At 45.3% G+C, this 17,000-nt stretch overlaps 2 protein-coding genes across 7 annotated transcripts in view; one reads left to right on the top strand and one right to left on the bottom strand.

Annotated features, from left to right (window-relative positions):
- Positions 1 to 10,434, bottom strand: part of cdc42bpab (CDC42 binding protein kinase alpha (DMPK-like) b) — a 64,161-nt gene extending 53,727 nt beyond the window's left edge. For 3 of the 6 annotated variants that reach the window (XM_034526993.1, XM_034526991.1, XM_034526992.1), the window contains exon 1: positions 8,797 to 10,433. In XM_034526993.1, the coding sequence (XP_034382884.1) occupies positions 8,797 to 8,974 (178 nt within the window). In that variant the 5' untranslated portion in view covers positions 8,975 to 10,433. Of the gene's footprint in view, positions 1 to 8,796 lie in introns of all 6 variants that reach the window. The other 3 variants (XM_034526988.1, XM_034526990.1, XM_034526989.1) reach the window with 3 other exon arrangements.
- A 3,997-nt stretch (positions 10,435 to 14,431) lies between these two features.
- lft1 (lefty1) lies at positions 14,432 to 16,299 on the top strand. The gene is made up of 4 exons (XM_034528014.1): positions 14,432 to 14,696; positions 14,897 to 15,143; positions 15,339 to 15,578; positions 15,975 to 16,299. The coding sequence occupies exons 1-4, from the start codon at positions 14,432 to 14,434 to the stop codon at positions 16,297 to 16,299; spliced, it is 1,077 nt and encodes a 358-aa protein (XP_034383905.1).
- The last annotated feature ends 701 nt before the right edge of the window (positions 16,300 to 17,000 follow it).

Genomic DNA, 17,000 nt, shown 5'->3' with positions numbered 1-17,000 from the left:
ATAAAAGGAAGGAGACAGAAAAGAAGAGGAAGAGAGGGACGATAATGAGACAAGGATGGCCAAGAAACCAACATGGTGTGTGCAGTGTTATCAGTGCACAAGAAATGAAGAAAACAATGACAGTGAGAGGCATAAGAGGAGCTGACAGGCAGACCGATTGGACAGACAAAGACACAGCGTCATCTAAACAGCTGCTGCTCTCTAATATTGCACCTCTGCTCCAAATTCCACAGGCAGCCCAGCTATGAGGGGCCTGAGTCACACACGCACACACACACACCTATTAGCAATTAAAATATGCGTTATTATATTTGCAGCAAAAAAAACTGATGTTGATTGATCCACTAAAATATGTGCATTCAAGGTGATAATAATATATAAGATATCTATCTATGCAGAGGTATGATAATGATCTTAGTGAACTAAAGTCGAGGCACAACAGTAGATTGAGGCAGAGCTGTTGCAGGGAGGTAAGAATCATCATCCCCATCAACAAACCACAACACGAGTACTGAACTAGGAGGACCAGCTGGTTGGAATGAGCCTTAAAAGCAATGCTCGTCCCATGCTAAAGCTAATGGAAACACCATGACACAACAGGAGTGAGATAGAAAGTAGGAGCAGGTTCCCCATGGCAACAACATCCACCGTATGTCCCAACAACTGAATTAATTACAAATTAACATAATGTCCATGCTAAAACGCCCAGCAAGCACACGCCTAAAGCAGAGCAAAAAGGCGGAGCTGAATTGGATTCCCCGGCGACCCCCGGTACTACCACCGCTGGGGTTTCATGCCAAAGTGCCTCTCTAGGAAACATCCTGTGATAGAGGCGAGGAACCGGAGGAGCCGAAAAACCAAAGGGCCAGAGGAGATCACATGCTGCAGTTGGCTTCCGTGTTATTTATGAACTTGTAACCTGACGAGGCTCCGGAGGGTTATGCAGATAGTAGATAGTAGGTTTTATCCTGGAGGGTCGTGCAGCAGGCTGATGGATGTATATGAGCTGGGGTAAACTTACAAGTTGTATATTTAAAGTTATTTGCCTCTTTTAGAAAAAACACTTTTAATACCCATCTTCACAAAGATAAGATGCACAGTTTGAATTGGATCTGAACTGTCCAAATTGCATCTATGGCTGCTTCCCAAAAAGGTCTTAAGAGTCCATAATCCATGGATTTCACTGTGGTTAAGCAAGAAGCTTTCTCTGGGTATGTTTCTTCCTCCCACATCAAGTATCACAACACATACAACATGACATACATGTCATGTTGTATGTGTTGTGATACTCTCTTGATTACACTTGATGTATTGACATACAATACTGCTGAACACATTAGACATTCAATAATAATAAGTACTATTATTGAATTAATAGTTCTCCTGACACACTGAGAAAGTATCACCATTCAGAGGCTTTGTGTTATAATGAAAATGAGTGTTTATAGAGATAGTTTGGATGTGTTATATGGGGTACTTCTCCATAGTCGGTGTACTAGTACAGTACATGGAGTCCAGCACGGGAGCAGAGCAATGTTTCCCACAGGGAACTAAAGCCTTTATCTATGCTCTCTCCTTTGAAAAGGCCAAATCACATTCAACCAGAGCATAGATGTCAGTTCCCCGTCAGAAAGGGCTGTCTGACGAGGAGGTGAAGCAGTAAAAATATTCTAGATAAAGCTTACACTCAAACGGAGATGGATTTGTTTAAGGTGTGTAAAATACATCCATAGCAGTACACCGCTTTGCTTTGTTTTAAAGTGAGAACAGCTGCAACGAGAGTGATAAATCCTACAAAATAAACAAAGCTACGGAAAACAAAAATGATTATTCATAAGATGAGTTGAGGGGAGCTGCAGAGTCCGGTGATAATCCTCTGTGGGTTTTTCGTTAGGAGCGAGATAGACGTTGAGATTCATAGGTATTGAAATATTATTGATTTTGGTCGCTTTAAAGTGGAGTATTACTTGAAATATGGTGCTGGAACTATTATAGATTCCATACAGTTTTTATTAAATGGAAGTTTTACTTCCATCGTGCTCATCGAGACCACAAACACTCCCAATTCAGCAAGTATGGGAAGAGACAAAACTATGCAGAGAAGCGCCTTCGTCAGTTGGCCGTGGGACCGTTTTGGCTAAACGGGCGGAGGGAGCGGCTTTCCCAAATTCACCCTTTCACAACGTTTAAAAAACCCTGTGCGAAAACAATGTCTGTGGTGTGTGTGTGTGTGTGTGTGTGTGTGTGTGTGTGTCATCAGTGCAGACTGAGCTGGCATACGTAAATGAAGACTTGCTAATTGCTCCTCTGAGCTGAAGAGTCATTGCAGGGAGCGCAGACCGACCGTTTCCCTTCAGTGTGTGGAGAGCGACGCGGTGGTAGAAGTAGCGCTACGGCCTCGTGGAATTTACCAGAAATTAAACTCAACTATAATTGGGGTAAAGTCCGGTAAAATAACATGAATACAGGTTTTACAAAAACTGATGCGGATCCTATGAGACAGAATTTCTGACAACACTGCTAATGGGTGATTTTTTGGAGCTTGAAGCCAACATTGGTTCACCTAGAGGGACTCATTTTGAAATAAAACTGCAGTGGGGAAAAAACGAGTCGGTTCATTTAAATTTGGTGGGTTAACACTGGACAGACAGCTGAGCAGAGAGGTCAGATGAACCCCAGCTAACGCGCACTGCAGGGGGAGAGAGAGAAAGGAGATGGGAGGATGAGAGGAAGTGAAGGTGAAGTAAAGAGGAAAGGGGGAGGAGGTGAAGGAGAGGCCATTTGCAGTCAGATCCCGAGGGTCCTAAGAGGCCGGCTAATGACTGCGGCGTGTCCTCTGGGAGATGAAGAAAGGAAGCCGACCCCTTCCCCTGCCGCTTTGTGATGACATCACAATTAGCAGCAGGCATTTCTCTGCCTAGAAGAGCTCCCAGACCGATTGACTCAGTTTTTAACGGCCATCTGTAAAATACACAGATGCTGAAAATGCCACGCATGTGCGTTACACCGGTGCCTGAGCATGGACCCCAGTGATCCCATCACATACACTGGTACTTAACCACACCTTCCCAGTGGTGCCGTGAGAATTATTTTTTTAACATATTAAAAATTTCAACTAAGGATGCACAGATCCAACATCTTCAGCCCTTGATACCAATGAAAAGAAAATGTGACAAATATATATATATATATATATATATTTTTTTTTATTTTTTTTTAATGTAAAAAATGGATGAATGGATATTAATTTACTATAATGTACTAAATTATTACTAAATAATATATTGTACACTAGAAAATTGGGTAAAGCAAATCTTCTAAATGTTCCAGCGTTTTTAATGCAGCAACAAATCTCAACCTAAACAGAAATATAAATTCCAGTGTATGACGTATATAAACACAGAATGTATCTGAATATGTTGGACCTATTGTCACAGATACCCGGTCCTGATATTGCAGTCAGTATTGGTCCTATATCAGATATCGATTTCTGTACCGATGCATCCCTAATCCAACAGAGCTGACTAATCTTAGCCACTTAGACTCACTGCAGTACGTTATGGATACACCATAAGCAGCAACGATATTAATAACCTCACATGAAATGACTGTATACTCAAAGCATGTTTAGCCAGTAGTCAGTAGCAGACTATTGTAATGATGGATCCCTTGCTGGTTATAATGTGACTTTATTTAAAGCCAATATTATTTTTTCTCAAATAGAATTTGCCTTTTGAATTTTAGGGGAAAGAATGCCATTAGCTGGGGCACAAGGTCGCTGTATTCTTCATGTGGAGTTCTACTCTGCCTCTGTGGCTGCACGCTTTCAAATTCAAAAAGCTACCCAAGTTTCTGTATCCTTATATGATCTGTTGATGAATGATTTATATTCGTTTTCTTCTTTGAGCCGTCTTGTTTGGAATACTGCTGGGTTCATTTAGAGTATGGGAAATGTCGAGACAAAAACAAAACCAGCATTAAAACATGTCAGTGGCTGCTGGAGCGCTCTCTTTGGGACACTAAAGAATTAGCGGACACCAGGAGAGGATCTACATGGGTCCCTCTGCTATGTCTGATTGAGTCCACTCTGGACAATGGAAAAAAGACTGTGTGAGTGTGAGTGTGCGTGTGCGTGTCAAAAAGGACTCGGAGCATCTGAGTGATCAAGACAGCAGCCTGAACTTGCATGCGAGTTGGTGTGAGAGGGGGAAACCACCGGCGAGGAAGTAAACAAGCTGGTGACCTTGCACCTTCCCAACAACACCAAACTGTTGGGACAACGAACGAGCCGCAGCGCACACAATGACACAATGCCGTGAAGCTGTCCCACTTCCTCGTATGACATCATGTTCCCGTAGGATCTGGACCAGCAAACTGAGTCCTTGTGGTTACTTCCTGTTCTCTGGGCCCTGCCGTAACCACCGGCCGGCCAGACGGGAAACGGCAGAACAACTCGAGGGGTAAAAAGGATGTCCTGGTACAATCCAGCCCAAACTGGATTTTAAAGTCCCACACAAATATTGACTTTCGGGATATTAGTGATAATGATTAATCTTTAATGCCAACATGCGTTTATAATAATCTAAAAAGCATCTCGTCATAAAACACTGCTTCCCAATCAGAAATAGAATGGACATTGAACTGGTTTTAGTGGTCATTTGACTTATATAAAATAAAATGGGGATTGTTGTTAATTGTCATGGTGACAACACACAACAGCAGGTAACGGGATCGCCGTTATCCAGCTAGCTAACTAGTGTACAGCTGGCTAGTAAGCTAGGTAACGTTAGCTTGTACTTCTCCAGAGCGACAGGGAATGTTAGTCACAGCTGCTACTGGCCAAGCTAGCTAGTTAACTAGCATACAGCTGGCTAATTAGCCAGCTAGCTTGTAATTCCACATGCTTTTTACCCTATTTACACTCCGTTCATTTTAGTTGTTACTGGAAAACCTCTCCTCGTGGTTTAGGTTTATTTTATATGGAAGTTAGCCCACAACAACAGTTGCAAAGACTACCATAACACATAACAATCATGCAATCAGTGCTAGCCTTGCATACAGCCTGGTTTGTTCTTGGTGGGGTGTAAAGGCCTCCAAGCAGAATTTAAAACTATGTGACAGACATTTTTATAGGCGTAGTGACAGCTCTTCTGGTCTGTTCAATGACGGGAATAACAGGGAGGGACTCTGCTCTGTGAACTCTGAGATACGCTAGTTAAGCAAAGCCACGAGTGTGTGTGTGTGTGTGTGTGTGTACTGTGTGTGTACTGTGTGTACTGTGTATGAGGCACGCTGCCAATGAAAGCCTTGCAGGGTGGAGCACACATCAGCTGCAGCTGAACAGCTGGCCAGTGCAGGCCAACGTTGAGTCTAGATTGAGAAAAGGTTAGGCCTCCTCCCTCATGTTTGCCAACTGTGGGCTGGCATGGCCGCCCGCTTTTCATTCAGCTGCCCGGCAATCTGGTTCCCAAAACAGGGACGGAGCCCAGGACAAAACAAAAAGCAAGGAATGATGGGAGAAAGTATGGGATATCCAAGACAATTGAATGCAAGTCCACAGAAACACTTTCCTATTTAGGAAACTGTAGGCATCCATGAAGAGCACAGAACCTCTAAACCAATAAATAAAGATGGACTGTACAGTTTGGTGCTTAAATGAACGGCTCACTAGCACCCCCCACCCCTCATGGTGGGACTAAAAGAATCACATACAATAATCCTTTAGTTTCTTTTTTGACGTAATTAATACAACAGATGCACTGAAATCAATTAAATTAAAAACAACCAATGACATTACAAACAAGGAAGATGTTGATATCAATTGGCTGGCTTGGGTCTTTAACAGAATAACAACCAGCGCAGGTCTGGGCTGGTGAAGCTGGTGGACACAGTATACAGGTGAGGAGTCAGGATACAGCGTACTTTCCCTGTTCATTTGTCCTGTGGCTGCAGGTCACGTCGGGGGCTCTATTACAGCTGAAATGAGGTCACCAAACAAGAAAGAAACGCAAACCCAATACAAACGTTGGTGTTCTTCTCTGGTTCACGTACATCCCCAGGAAAAAAAAAGGGGACGTGGAACCGGCTGTCCCGCTGTTTCAATACTTTTTTTGTTTTCTGTAGCTGCAGAGTGGCTGACAAGGCAGATCAATCGCAAGATGAAGAGGTCTTAGATTTCACAAGGCCCATCTTGAACCATTTATCAGTGTGTAAGATTAAACTGTGTTTTGAGTATGGGTTTAGGCTATCCGTCTGATCCAATCTGTTCTTTATAGGACTCAATCAGTCGTGTGCCCTCTCTGGCTCTGGGACCTGCTACAATAACTGCTTTTGTTGGGCGATATATATTAGCCCGGATAATAATCATTTAAGACCTTTTTGTCCTACTGAAACAATGAATACATAATATGGGTTCAATGCTAGCTTATAAAACGGTCAATGTCTCGTACAATAAGTCGATGACATGAACATTATCAAGGTCAGGTCCATGCGTTATGCAATAAGTCGTTAACGTAATTATAGCGACGGTCCTGATTTTCACTCCTAAAATGAATAACTACCTAGATGTATGTTGAGTTTACATAGAACAGATCATCCTCTTGCTGACACCCTCTACATTGAATGTGGACAAAGACAGCCAACACAAATGGTGACACTTCCAAAATACTAGATCATCGACACCAACAGCGGAGACACCAGAGGATCTTATAACGTCTCACTGGGTACCCTCCACCAGGAGCCACAACGCGTGTCTGATAGCCATCTTTCATTTGGTTACAGAGAGGAATATCTGTAGTCACAGTAAACGGAGGCAAGTGAAGCATCGTGCTCCATGTGTTTGGGCAGGGTTTCCCTCAGTTGTCTGCTGCATTTCCTGTTTCGGTGACTGTGTCTGCTAATGTTAGAAGTGGGTACAGTTTTATAAAGTAAAACTAACAGCAGAACATGGCAAAGACCATTTATGTAATGCCTAAGACTAATGTTTGTACCAATATCTATCGTGTTTGTAGTGATAAATCTTCTATAGAAGGACAAGACTCTTCTACCAGGGCCACCTGATTAGGACATAAAAATAATTTGTGTTACGCTTCATTAGTCACTGGGGAACACACTCTGCAACCCAATTAAATTAATTGATATTAATTGTAGAAGCTGGAGGATTCTCATTCAAATCCCTCTGGAGTGGAACACCATAACAAGCAACAACACAGGACCTCGACAGGACTGCGACAGCTCGGGCACATCCGCACGTTGTGTGCCGCGTCTGGCGGATCTCAGCCAGAGAGCGTCTAGTGTCAACACGGAGAAATGTCACCACTTGGCACCCCCAAAGCACCACCGGGGGGGGGGGGGCTGCAGGATGCTGTAAAGGAAACAACACATGATGTGTAACGACTAAACATAGTTGGATAAAATGGCTTTTGGAGAGGCAGGAAAGTACCTCTTAAGATACACAAAAATAATAATAATCACCAAATCCTAGCCACTTCCAAGTGATTTACTAGCCAGCGTAGCTCCATTTTTAGCACAGAATAGGTTGTCCAGATGGTGGTTGGTGGTAAACCAACTAAGCGACGAGAGCCAAACTTAACCACCATTTGACTGATTTAACTGCCAGCCTGTTTGTCTGCCACGGCCTCTACAGTGGGCCAAACTGCTTCCTGTTTAACATTGCAATTTCAGAGAAAAAAAGATGCCTGCAAATGTGCCAAACTGCACCTTCTTTCCATAATAATTAGTTGCCCGCTGTATCATAAATGTGTCTCGATCCATGGGCCAATGATTTTGCTCTTGCACTGCCTCAGTCCGCTGCAGCACGACTTTCGGGGCTTTAAAAGACAGGCAGGCCAGACAGACGTGCTCCGGCAGCTAGCTGGGCCTCTGCGCCAGACAAAAAAAATAAAAAAAGGTGAGTTCACATTCCTGCTTCATGCACAAACCAAACCCCTGATGTCACACACGCAGAGTCCTTTTTCACAAATGCTTGAGGTGTGTGTCTGTGTGTCTGTGTGTCTTGTGTGTCTTGTGTGTGTTCCTCCTGGCTCCTGCATGTTGTGTTCTCTGGCTTGAGTGGGAAAAAAGTTACAAAACTAATCAAAACATTTAGGGTATGTGATCTCTACGCTGGCAACAAAACACAGATCTTTACCCGATTACAACAAAGTCTGTCTGCTAAGAGACAGCTCGGTTAGTTATCAACAAACTTTCACACACGCCCATAAAAATAGGAAACCAATCTGGCATGCCAAGTGACTGCGAAAACAAAACGCGAACTAAGAGAGTTCGGTGCAATGACAGAGCGGCGTCTTCTTGACATGAGCGTGCGTTTTCACTGGAATAAATGGTAGCCTGAAGGATAAGGACATCTTTATGAGATCTTTCCTGGATTGGTATCAAAACTCTGGAGTGGGCCTGTTTAAGATCCTCCTCACTACAGTTAATGTCCTTCTGTGTGTTTGGTTACTTCTTCAAGTCGTCTGCCTGGCACCACCTTTTCCTTCTGGGTTGTGTCTACTGTTTCATGCAACTTTAACATGCTGTCGTTCCTGTGTGTGTGATGCATTTACAAAGACACAAGGATAAAGTGGCCTTGTTGTTTAGTTTCAGGGAGGGTTTGAGTGAAGAGAGCAGGCCAACTGAACCCCACTGCTACTATAAAAGGAATGTGATGGGGAAGGGAGGGCCGCGGGACCACCACATCAACATCAGCCTATCATCTTACCAAAATTAAAAAAGACAGGCAGGCTGAGTGCACGGGCCAATCAAGAGGAAAATACAAGAAATAGTCGTGCTCACCCCATTCCAAAAACTCCAGGATGTTCTTCTCTCTTCTGATCGGGGAGTTGTTGCACTCATCGTAGAGGCAGACCAGGATGTCCAGCAGCGTTTCCACACTCAGACACTGGCCATTAGACTGGGCTGGCCCGTCCAGGACCAGCTTCTCCAGCTTCTTCAAACGCACCTCTCCCGACATGATTATTCCGACTTGCTGATTTCTGAAGTAATGGTGATGATGGTGGAGGGGAGGGGGGCACGAGCGAGCACCTCCTCGGCCTGTGAGTTAGCACACACGGGCCTGTTAAAGAAGTTCTCTCACCTTCAATGTCTCGACAATTATAAAACTTTCAGCCGGGGGCTAATTCCGCGTCAACGTCGGCCAGTACATGATCCCCCTCTGGAAGAGCCAGTAGCTAAAGACGCGCAGCACTTCCCCGTTGTGTAACACGTATCCCCGCGGGGCACATACGAAAAGAAGTAGTCACAATTACACACCCTGGCTGCCCCGGGCCGGCGGATTTTTGATGAAATCCCAACGGAGGCTGGCCCGCGATCTGGTCTTCTCTGTGCGAGAAACGGAGAACGAATCGAGACGACGCGGTTCAGCAGATACCCCCGAGTTGTGGTGGCAGATATTTGGGATTCTCCATTCTTGCAGTAACCCCCCCCCAAATGCAGGGCAGATCTGCAATGCTACAAAGCCCCAGCGCCCCTCCTCTGCTCCAGGAATGGAAGGGCGACACAGGCTTAGTTAGCAGCCTGCTAGGTTAGCTATTCGGCTAGCCAGTGAGCTAACGTTATCGTTACTTTCCCTCGTTCCTAAATGCCATCGTTGCCCCTTTTCCCCTCGAGCTAACAAACAAGATGCACGCTGTTAACGCCGTTTAACCAAGTGTGTCTCCTTTCGGCAGTGTTGGTTATTTTTCCATTCAACTGGAAAATATTCCCTTGTTTTCCCAACTTAGCGCTGGCAGTTATGTTCTTTAAATCCCATTCTTCGTATACAAAACCAAATGCCTCTTTAGTTTCTTCACAGTTCAAAGACGACGGTTCGCTCAAGAGTTCCAGCAATAAGTTAGCCGTAAGGAAATGCGGGTCCTTTTTTTGAAGGTTACAGCGGAGCTCGTTTCACGTCAAGAGCGAAGCTGTAGTCGAGTCCTGCTTATTCCGAATACGGGACGCAGACTAAATTCCCCCGTCCTTCCCTCTGCGGTGCCTGCCTCCCCCGCCGGTCGGTCGCTTCGCTCCTTGCCGTCTTCGCACAGTCGAGCTACCAGCAGCCTGAAGCCAGAGACTTTGGACAGGGAGAGACAGCCGAGGAGACAGCGCTCTCCGTTACGTCGCACTGGATTATGGGAAGTGAGGCTCGGTTGTAAACTATGAATGGGTTACAAATGGACGCTTAGCTCGCGACGCTACGTACACATTGAAAACCCAAACTATGAACCCAGTCACAATGCTCTTCCTTAGTCAACGTAGATGTCTAATGCGCCTCGTTCTACGAACAATTTCGTAAATGTCACAACTTTCACGCATGCGTAGAGCGCCGAATCCTGAAGCGGCCATCTTTGATTTGCCATTCCTTGAACGCCTTATTTTCCTTTAGAGCTGGCATCATATCTTCCCTGCATTATAGCATCTCTGGTCGCTGCTGCAGGCAAAATCCCAGATCATCATCATGGCGCCCGTCACAGCATCTGCTGTGCGGAAGGGTTGGGGTGGGGGGGGCTGTCAACGTTGTGAATGGAAACTGCGGGCTGTCTGTCAGTCTGCTGGTGACGTGGTGCAGAGAGGACACTTTCTCTGCAGAACTGGGGCAGTGACTGCTGTCCCTTTAATTAGACCTATGCAATGGTGTGGTCTGCATCATCAATGTAACCTGTGTGGGACACATTCACACAACCTTCAGACAATACATAGGTGTGTGTGTGTGTGTGTGTGTGTGTGTGTGTGTGTGTGTGTGTGTGTGTGTGTGTGTGTGTGTGTGTGTGTGTTCCCAATTTCAAATGAAAATGACATTATTATTGCATCTCTCATATCTCACATACCCACTGCCTCATGGTAGGCCTAGTCCAGCTGATCTCCTGCCCATTGGACTGTTCTCACTGGCGACACAAGCTTAACAATGAGGGCAAACTCCCCTTACATAAACAAGCTTGTGTGGCTTAGACTTGGATTTTCTGATGACCGCGTGTTCCTGCAGTCTGTAATCATATGCACAGATCCATAAATGAGAATAAATCACACAGACATTTGTGAATTTATCAAACTACAGTGGTTACCTATTTGCACTTGTTTTGTCTGTTCTAATATACCTGTTGGAGATGGCATTATGCTCACTTTACCATTAACAGCAATGAAATCATTTGAATCAGTAATCAAGTACTGAGTAAACAGTGATATTTCACAGTATCACCCAGCTCTATACATTTTATTTATTTGTTATGTCGCAGAGGACTTTGAATAAGGGGGAATGTATAAATAACAATAAAAAGGGAAATAAAAACAATTAAAATAGAATAAAGAAAACATAGACCATAACAGTCTAGTAGTGGATAATTTAAAACAGATTATAAAAGTGCAGTAGACAAATTATGTGAACAGATGACGTCATCGACCGAAGTCTTGAGTGTAAGGAAAAAATCTACTTTATGAAATTGTTTCTTCACTGTCCAACATGACACGACGCAAATACCGTTTTTATGGTCTCTGTTCCCTTTAAAGCCGCTCACAACGTCACCAGAGCGCCATCTACTGGTCAAACAACATCCATGCAGCTGTTAATGGATACTGCAGCTCTCTGGTATTTACTGTGTTTGTGTGCGTGTTTAGGGCGGTTAGATATTGATCCATATACTCTTTACAGCCTGTATATTTGAGTGTGTTTTGTGAGCTTGTGCATAACTCAAATACAGACATATCACTGATCATCCACCAGGACCTGGACATCTAGATGTGTCCTTGTATTTCTTTTATCGGTTGGATCTGGTTCTTTGTCCCCCTGCACACAAAAAGTCTCGCCTGCGTCGATTAATTAAAAGTTAATGAAAATATTTATTGTTAGTCCTATCTAATCACGTCTGATCCTATTTGGTTAAGTCTGCTGGGATTAAACCCTCCGTCTCTGCGCTGATTGACCGCCATCAGCTGCGTGAATGCAATTAGCCGGCCTGTACTCTGTCTCCGTGGAGGCCATTGAGCATCCTGGTATTGTCCCTGCACAGGTCTCGCGCTTCCCCTCGGACAGACTGATCGATGATTATTGGCTGCCGACCCGACGCGTCGATCCAGACTCGAGTGCGTCTTTTTGACGTCTGCAGCTGCCCGGAAACTAAAAGGGGGTCTGTGGGGAAACTAAAAGGGGGTCTGGTCTGTGGGGCCATTAAGGTGCAAACTAGAGCAGCGGTTCATGTCCCCAAATATTTGATATTGAGATAAAGCAGGCAATGGCAGATCAGGAAGTCGGTGACAAAGCGGGATGTGAATAATGAGGAATTTGGGCTGACCACCAACACAAGTTAAATATTGACTCTTTGGCGCAGCCCCGCCTCGTTGCCAGGGAGACGCCGCGCGAGATGCTGCTGTCTAATGTACAAACATCCCGACTGAAGCATATTTGTCCCGAGCAGCGTTCAAACCGGGCCCTCTGCAAACAGCAGGCCTGGCGGGCAAAGGGGCTGCCGTGTTTCACAAATGGAAGGGAATGACCTATAAATTGGACCTCTTTTGAATGCAAATGCTTGGATGTTAATTAACACCTGAGTTGTTGATTGTGGGAGCTTGTTGGCCTTTGATTGAAAAGAAATGGCACCTGGGAGCATCAGATGGAGCTTTGAACTGAGCAACTTGTCTTTGATTGGCATGGGAAGGAAGAAAGACTGAGAAATATCACACAAGGGCATCTTAATTTCCCGAATTAGGGGTTGTAATGTGAGGGAGAGAGGATAACACAGGGTTCCTGTGGGGAACGGGAACTTAGACTTGGCCCCTGGCTGGACTGGACAATGGGTGTGCTCTGAATTTACATGTCTGCACCGACGGTTCTGACATCAGGCGATACGATGGAGCAGTTTGGACCTCAGCTGAGGAGCTTAGACTCATTGTCAGGGTTCTACGGCTTTATAATCAAATTAGACCGTTTCAAAGAATAATAATGAGAGGAAACATTGCCATTTTTCATTCAAAAACACAGATTCTGCCTTTTAAAACATAACGTAATAGCATCGTGCAGTACCAGGGCCACAGCACATCATAATGTGTCCCGCTCGTAAGCTGCAGCCACTGTAGCTGGAGGTCTGGCAGTCATCTGTCATTTGCTCTTCCTGTGTGCCCCTTCAGTCTGTCTGACATCTCTAAGCAAACACGGCCCAATACACAACCACAGGCCGGGCCTTCTGGGCAGCCAGCGAGAGCACCCCTCTTCTAATGTTTGTGTGACAAAAAAGGCAAAGGCAAATCCTCGCAATGGAATCAGATAATCACCAACCTGTGAAGAGCCTGCCCCAATCCACATCCACCGCAGGCCCCCCTGGATTAACTGTCTGTTTGGCTAATAATTTTAATCTGCCGGAGAGGGCCAAGAATGGGTGACAGGGCTCGGAATAAACATCTAATCCTCTGGTTCCCCCTCCTCCCTTTTTTAAAGCCCTGCACCACTTCCTCCTCCTTCCTTGTTGTACACTTTTGCCAAAATTGAACCGACTGGAATGGCCCGCTGCTGTTTCGTCCCGGTCTGGAGTCCACTTTGTTGCTGGACAACAATTGCTCTCCGGCCACCCAGACAGAGATAAGGCCGCTGTGTGACAGACTGTTGCCAGACTGACATCGTCCAGTGGAATGTACACGTCAGAGTGTGAGGTGTGTGTGTAGACAAGGGTGCTACTGAGGAGAGAGGGCACTTCAGGTTCACAGGGTCAGGAGATGTCTGTCTGGGACGCATGTGTAGCAGCACAGAACACACATAACCCAGAAACTCTGAAACAAACACCAGCTCATAAGTTACAAGCACTATTCAGATGATTCTAAATGTAATGGACACATAACTGACTTTGGGTAATCAGACAGATGGGTTGTGGACCGCAGTAATAATGTTTTGTCGGTCATCGTATAATGACAATAATAATAAATCCTGCCAAATAATGTTCTCCTTCTTTTTCATTTGGGGCAGTGAATCCCCAGAAAGGGCATTTAAACAATCAGGATTTGAACTTTGCAGTGCATTTGGCTTTCAAAAGTACAGCTGAGCAAGTATATAAATACGTAAAAGTGCACAAATAAATGTTGATTTGATTATCCAGAATAATCTAAATGACGCATGCTTTTACACCATAAAGAGCAGATTTTAAGATCCTCATTCTGACATCAAATGCAACACAGGCATAGTTTTATGGTGAAGTTACAGCTCCACAATACTGATGGCACTCGAGTCTAATTGTTGCTGTTTGAAGTATGGCCACTTAGATATCCTGTTTAGGATGGGGCTGTATTGTCGCACCTTTGTTCTGATAAGGGGCCCCTGCCCCCATCGACAAAGTGCGAACGACTGGGAGGGCCCCAACAATATAAGGGGCCGGAGGAGTGTCAGAGGAACGCTGTCTATCTCTGGGTGACTCGTGCTCCTGTGCTGCTGTTCATCACACTGTAGTTTTCACTCATGGATTTCCTCCGCGCTTGTGTCCTCTGCACCGCTCTCCTCGGTCTCGCCAAGGCTTTTACGCACCAGGATATGAAGGACGCGCTGCTGCAGAAACTCGGGCTGGATGAAGTTCCAAAGATCCATAAGAGGGATCTGGAGAATCTGGTTGTTCCGGCGCATATCAGAAACAAGTACACGTCCATGCTGAAGATGCACCAGAGCAGGAGACGCAGATCTCTGCCCAGCCTGGCGGGCATCCTCAGGGGAATCCCCGGTAATGCAGGTAAGGACCGTTTCCGTTTAAAAAATACACAACATGTTATTTGTAGCAATTAGAATGGAAATAACGTTGACACCGATAGCAGGTAGAGTAAACAGTTATTTCCCTGCGTAATTGTGATACATTTTACGCACCAAAGCGGTGATTTGAAGCTACCCGAAAGAGAGAACCGCCTGTAACGCTTACATTGCTCCGTGTTTTAGATATTTCCGGGGAGTATGTGTATTCTGACACCACTCGGCAACGCATGGTGTTCGACATGGAGGCGAGGATTCCGGATAACAGCGAGGTGACCATGGCGGAGCTGAAGCTTTACCAGCGGGCGTCCTACCACAAGCGCTTCGCGGTGGAGAGGAAGAACCACCGGCCTGTCAGCAACGCTCGGGTCAGCCTGTACTGGGTGGAGGTGCTGCCCAACGGATCCAACCGGACATCACTGGTAGATTCACGGTAAGGGATCGTTTCCTCGCGGCGCATTTATGCAAATATCTTAATTGTAGAGCAATTAAGGGGTGACATCATCTCAGTCTCAGTGGCTTATCTTAGTAATAATAATTTAATTGTATTCCTCTCCAGGAAATATCCGGCTTTTTTTTGTTTTGTTTAACTCATCTAATGAATCGCCCTTATCTCTCGTGCTCACAGGTTGATCCCCATTCACGAGACCGGCTGGAAGAGCTTTGATGTGACACAGGCGGTGCACTATTGGTCCAAGACCCAGCAGAAGACACCTATGCACATGGAGGTGTGGATCGAGGGCGAGAGACCCGGCAGCTACGCGGCAGAGTTGGCCAAGAGTGTCCGCTTTACCACCCAGGAGCAGACGGACAACACCTTGGGAAGGCCCGAGCTCATCCTCTACACACTGAACCTCGAAGAGTACGGGTAAGGGCAAGAGCGTTTGATATACAGGATATTGTATCAGCGTGGCAAGTGGCCCACACCCTCCTTTTTTGTTTTGTTTTACCTGTCACCATTTGCATTCGTTAGTGGGTTTGCAGTGGTGTAGCGGAGCGGCGTCAAGTGAACTTTCTCATGGGTTGGAGAAATCAGCACAAGAGTCCAAAAAGCACTTTGGATTCATTCAAGTGTTCTCCCAAATTGTAGAGTATTTTTTAGTTCTGACCGTATGTGATTATGTTATTGCTATCAAATATAGTTTTAATAAGGTCTAATTGTGTAGATTCACCGACTATAAACATGAATTAACAGAGTTGGATAATTGTGGTCAGCAGTAGGAGAAAATGGTCATCTAACTTTTCTTCATCCTTTCTTCTTCAGTTCTCACGGTGACTGCGACATCAACCAAAACAAAGGCACCTGCTGCAGGGAACAGTACTTCATTGACTTCCGCTCGCTCACCTGGACCCAGTACTGGATCATCGAGCCGGCAGGGTACCAGGCCTTCAGGTGCACCGGAGGCTGCAAGCAGCCCAAGCGCAACTACGGCTACGGGGAGAGGCGGTGCACGGTGTCGGAGAGCGCCCCATTACCCATCATGTACCTGGTGAAGAAGGGGGACTACACCGAGATAGAAGTGGCCGAGTTCCCCAACATGATTGTCGAGAGGTGTGCGTGCACCATGGACAATGTGTCCATAGTATGAAGTCATGGGAAGCCGTTGTAGTACTCCTGTACTCACAGACTGGAAGTATTATGGGAATATCTTAGTGTCTTTTCATCGGGGTGTTGATATATTTAAGGCTTTGAAACAACGCGTCTAGTACTTTCTATTTAAATGGACATTTATCTGGAGTTTGCTGCCATCAAACTCCATCTCCTTCCACAAGCACTTTTACATATTTTTTATATATTTTTTCTGTTTATTCAAATTTGTTTGAGTTGCGTCGAATCTGCAGCAATCATTCAAATTCTGTCTGATGTGTTATATTTTTTTTCAAGCTGTACATAATATGGATGAGTTTATGTTTTGAAAATAAAATATTTAGATTGACTCTGTGGTCCCTCCTCTTCCCTCGAGCATTCGGCTGTCTGCCCCCATTCACATTCATGACCACATTCACATGCAGGCCTCCTCCGCCACCTCTTCATTTACACGCATAGGAAATTGTAGAGAAGAGCAAATCATTTGCCTAATGACTTGTAGCATTTGTTACGCCGCGGGCACACCGCTGTTGACAAACCGCTGTTGACAAACCGACTCATAATGCTTTGTTTGCGGTGGGAAGGAGCTACACGGCCACATACGGAGGAACGTGAAGTCAATTCGCATTAAGCCAGAGAGAGCTCCTCGAGTGTTTACATCAGACTTAGACCGGGCCAAACGTTGCTAATCAGGCCCAGTAG

The sequence above is a fragment of the Cyclopterus lumpus genome, chromosome 24 (assembly GCF_009769545.1).
Source record: "Cyclopterus lumpus isolate fCycLum1 chromosome 24, fCycLum1.pri, whole genome shotgun sequence".
Taxonomy (NCBI): Eukaryota; Metazoa; Chordata; class Actinopteri; order Perciformes; family Cyclopteridae; genus Cyclopterus; species Cyclopterus lumpus.
This window is presented reverse-complemented; position numbering and strand designations above follow the sequence as displayed.

Excerpts from the sequence above, each read along its gene's own strand:
- lft1 (XM_034528014.1), top strand. The coding sequence starts at position 14,432 with ATGGATTTCCTCCGCGCTTGTGTCCTCTGCACCGCTCTCCTCGGTCTC. Across the intron at positions 14,697-14,896 it reads GGGAATCCCCGGTAATGCAG|ATATTTCCGGGGAGTATGTG; the intron begins GTAAGGACCGTT and ends TCCGTGTTTTAG. Across the intron at positions 15,144-15,338 it reads ACATCACTGGTAGATTCACG|GTTGATCCCCATTCACGAGA; the intron begins GTAAGGGATCGT and ends TCGTGCTCACAG.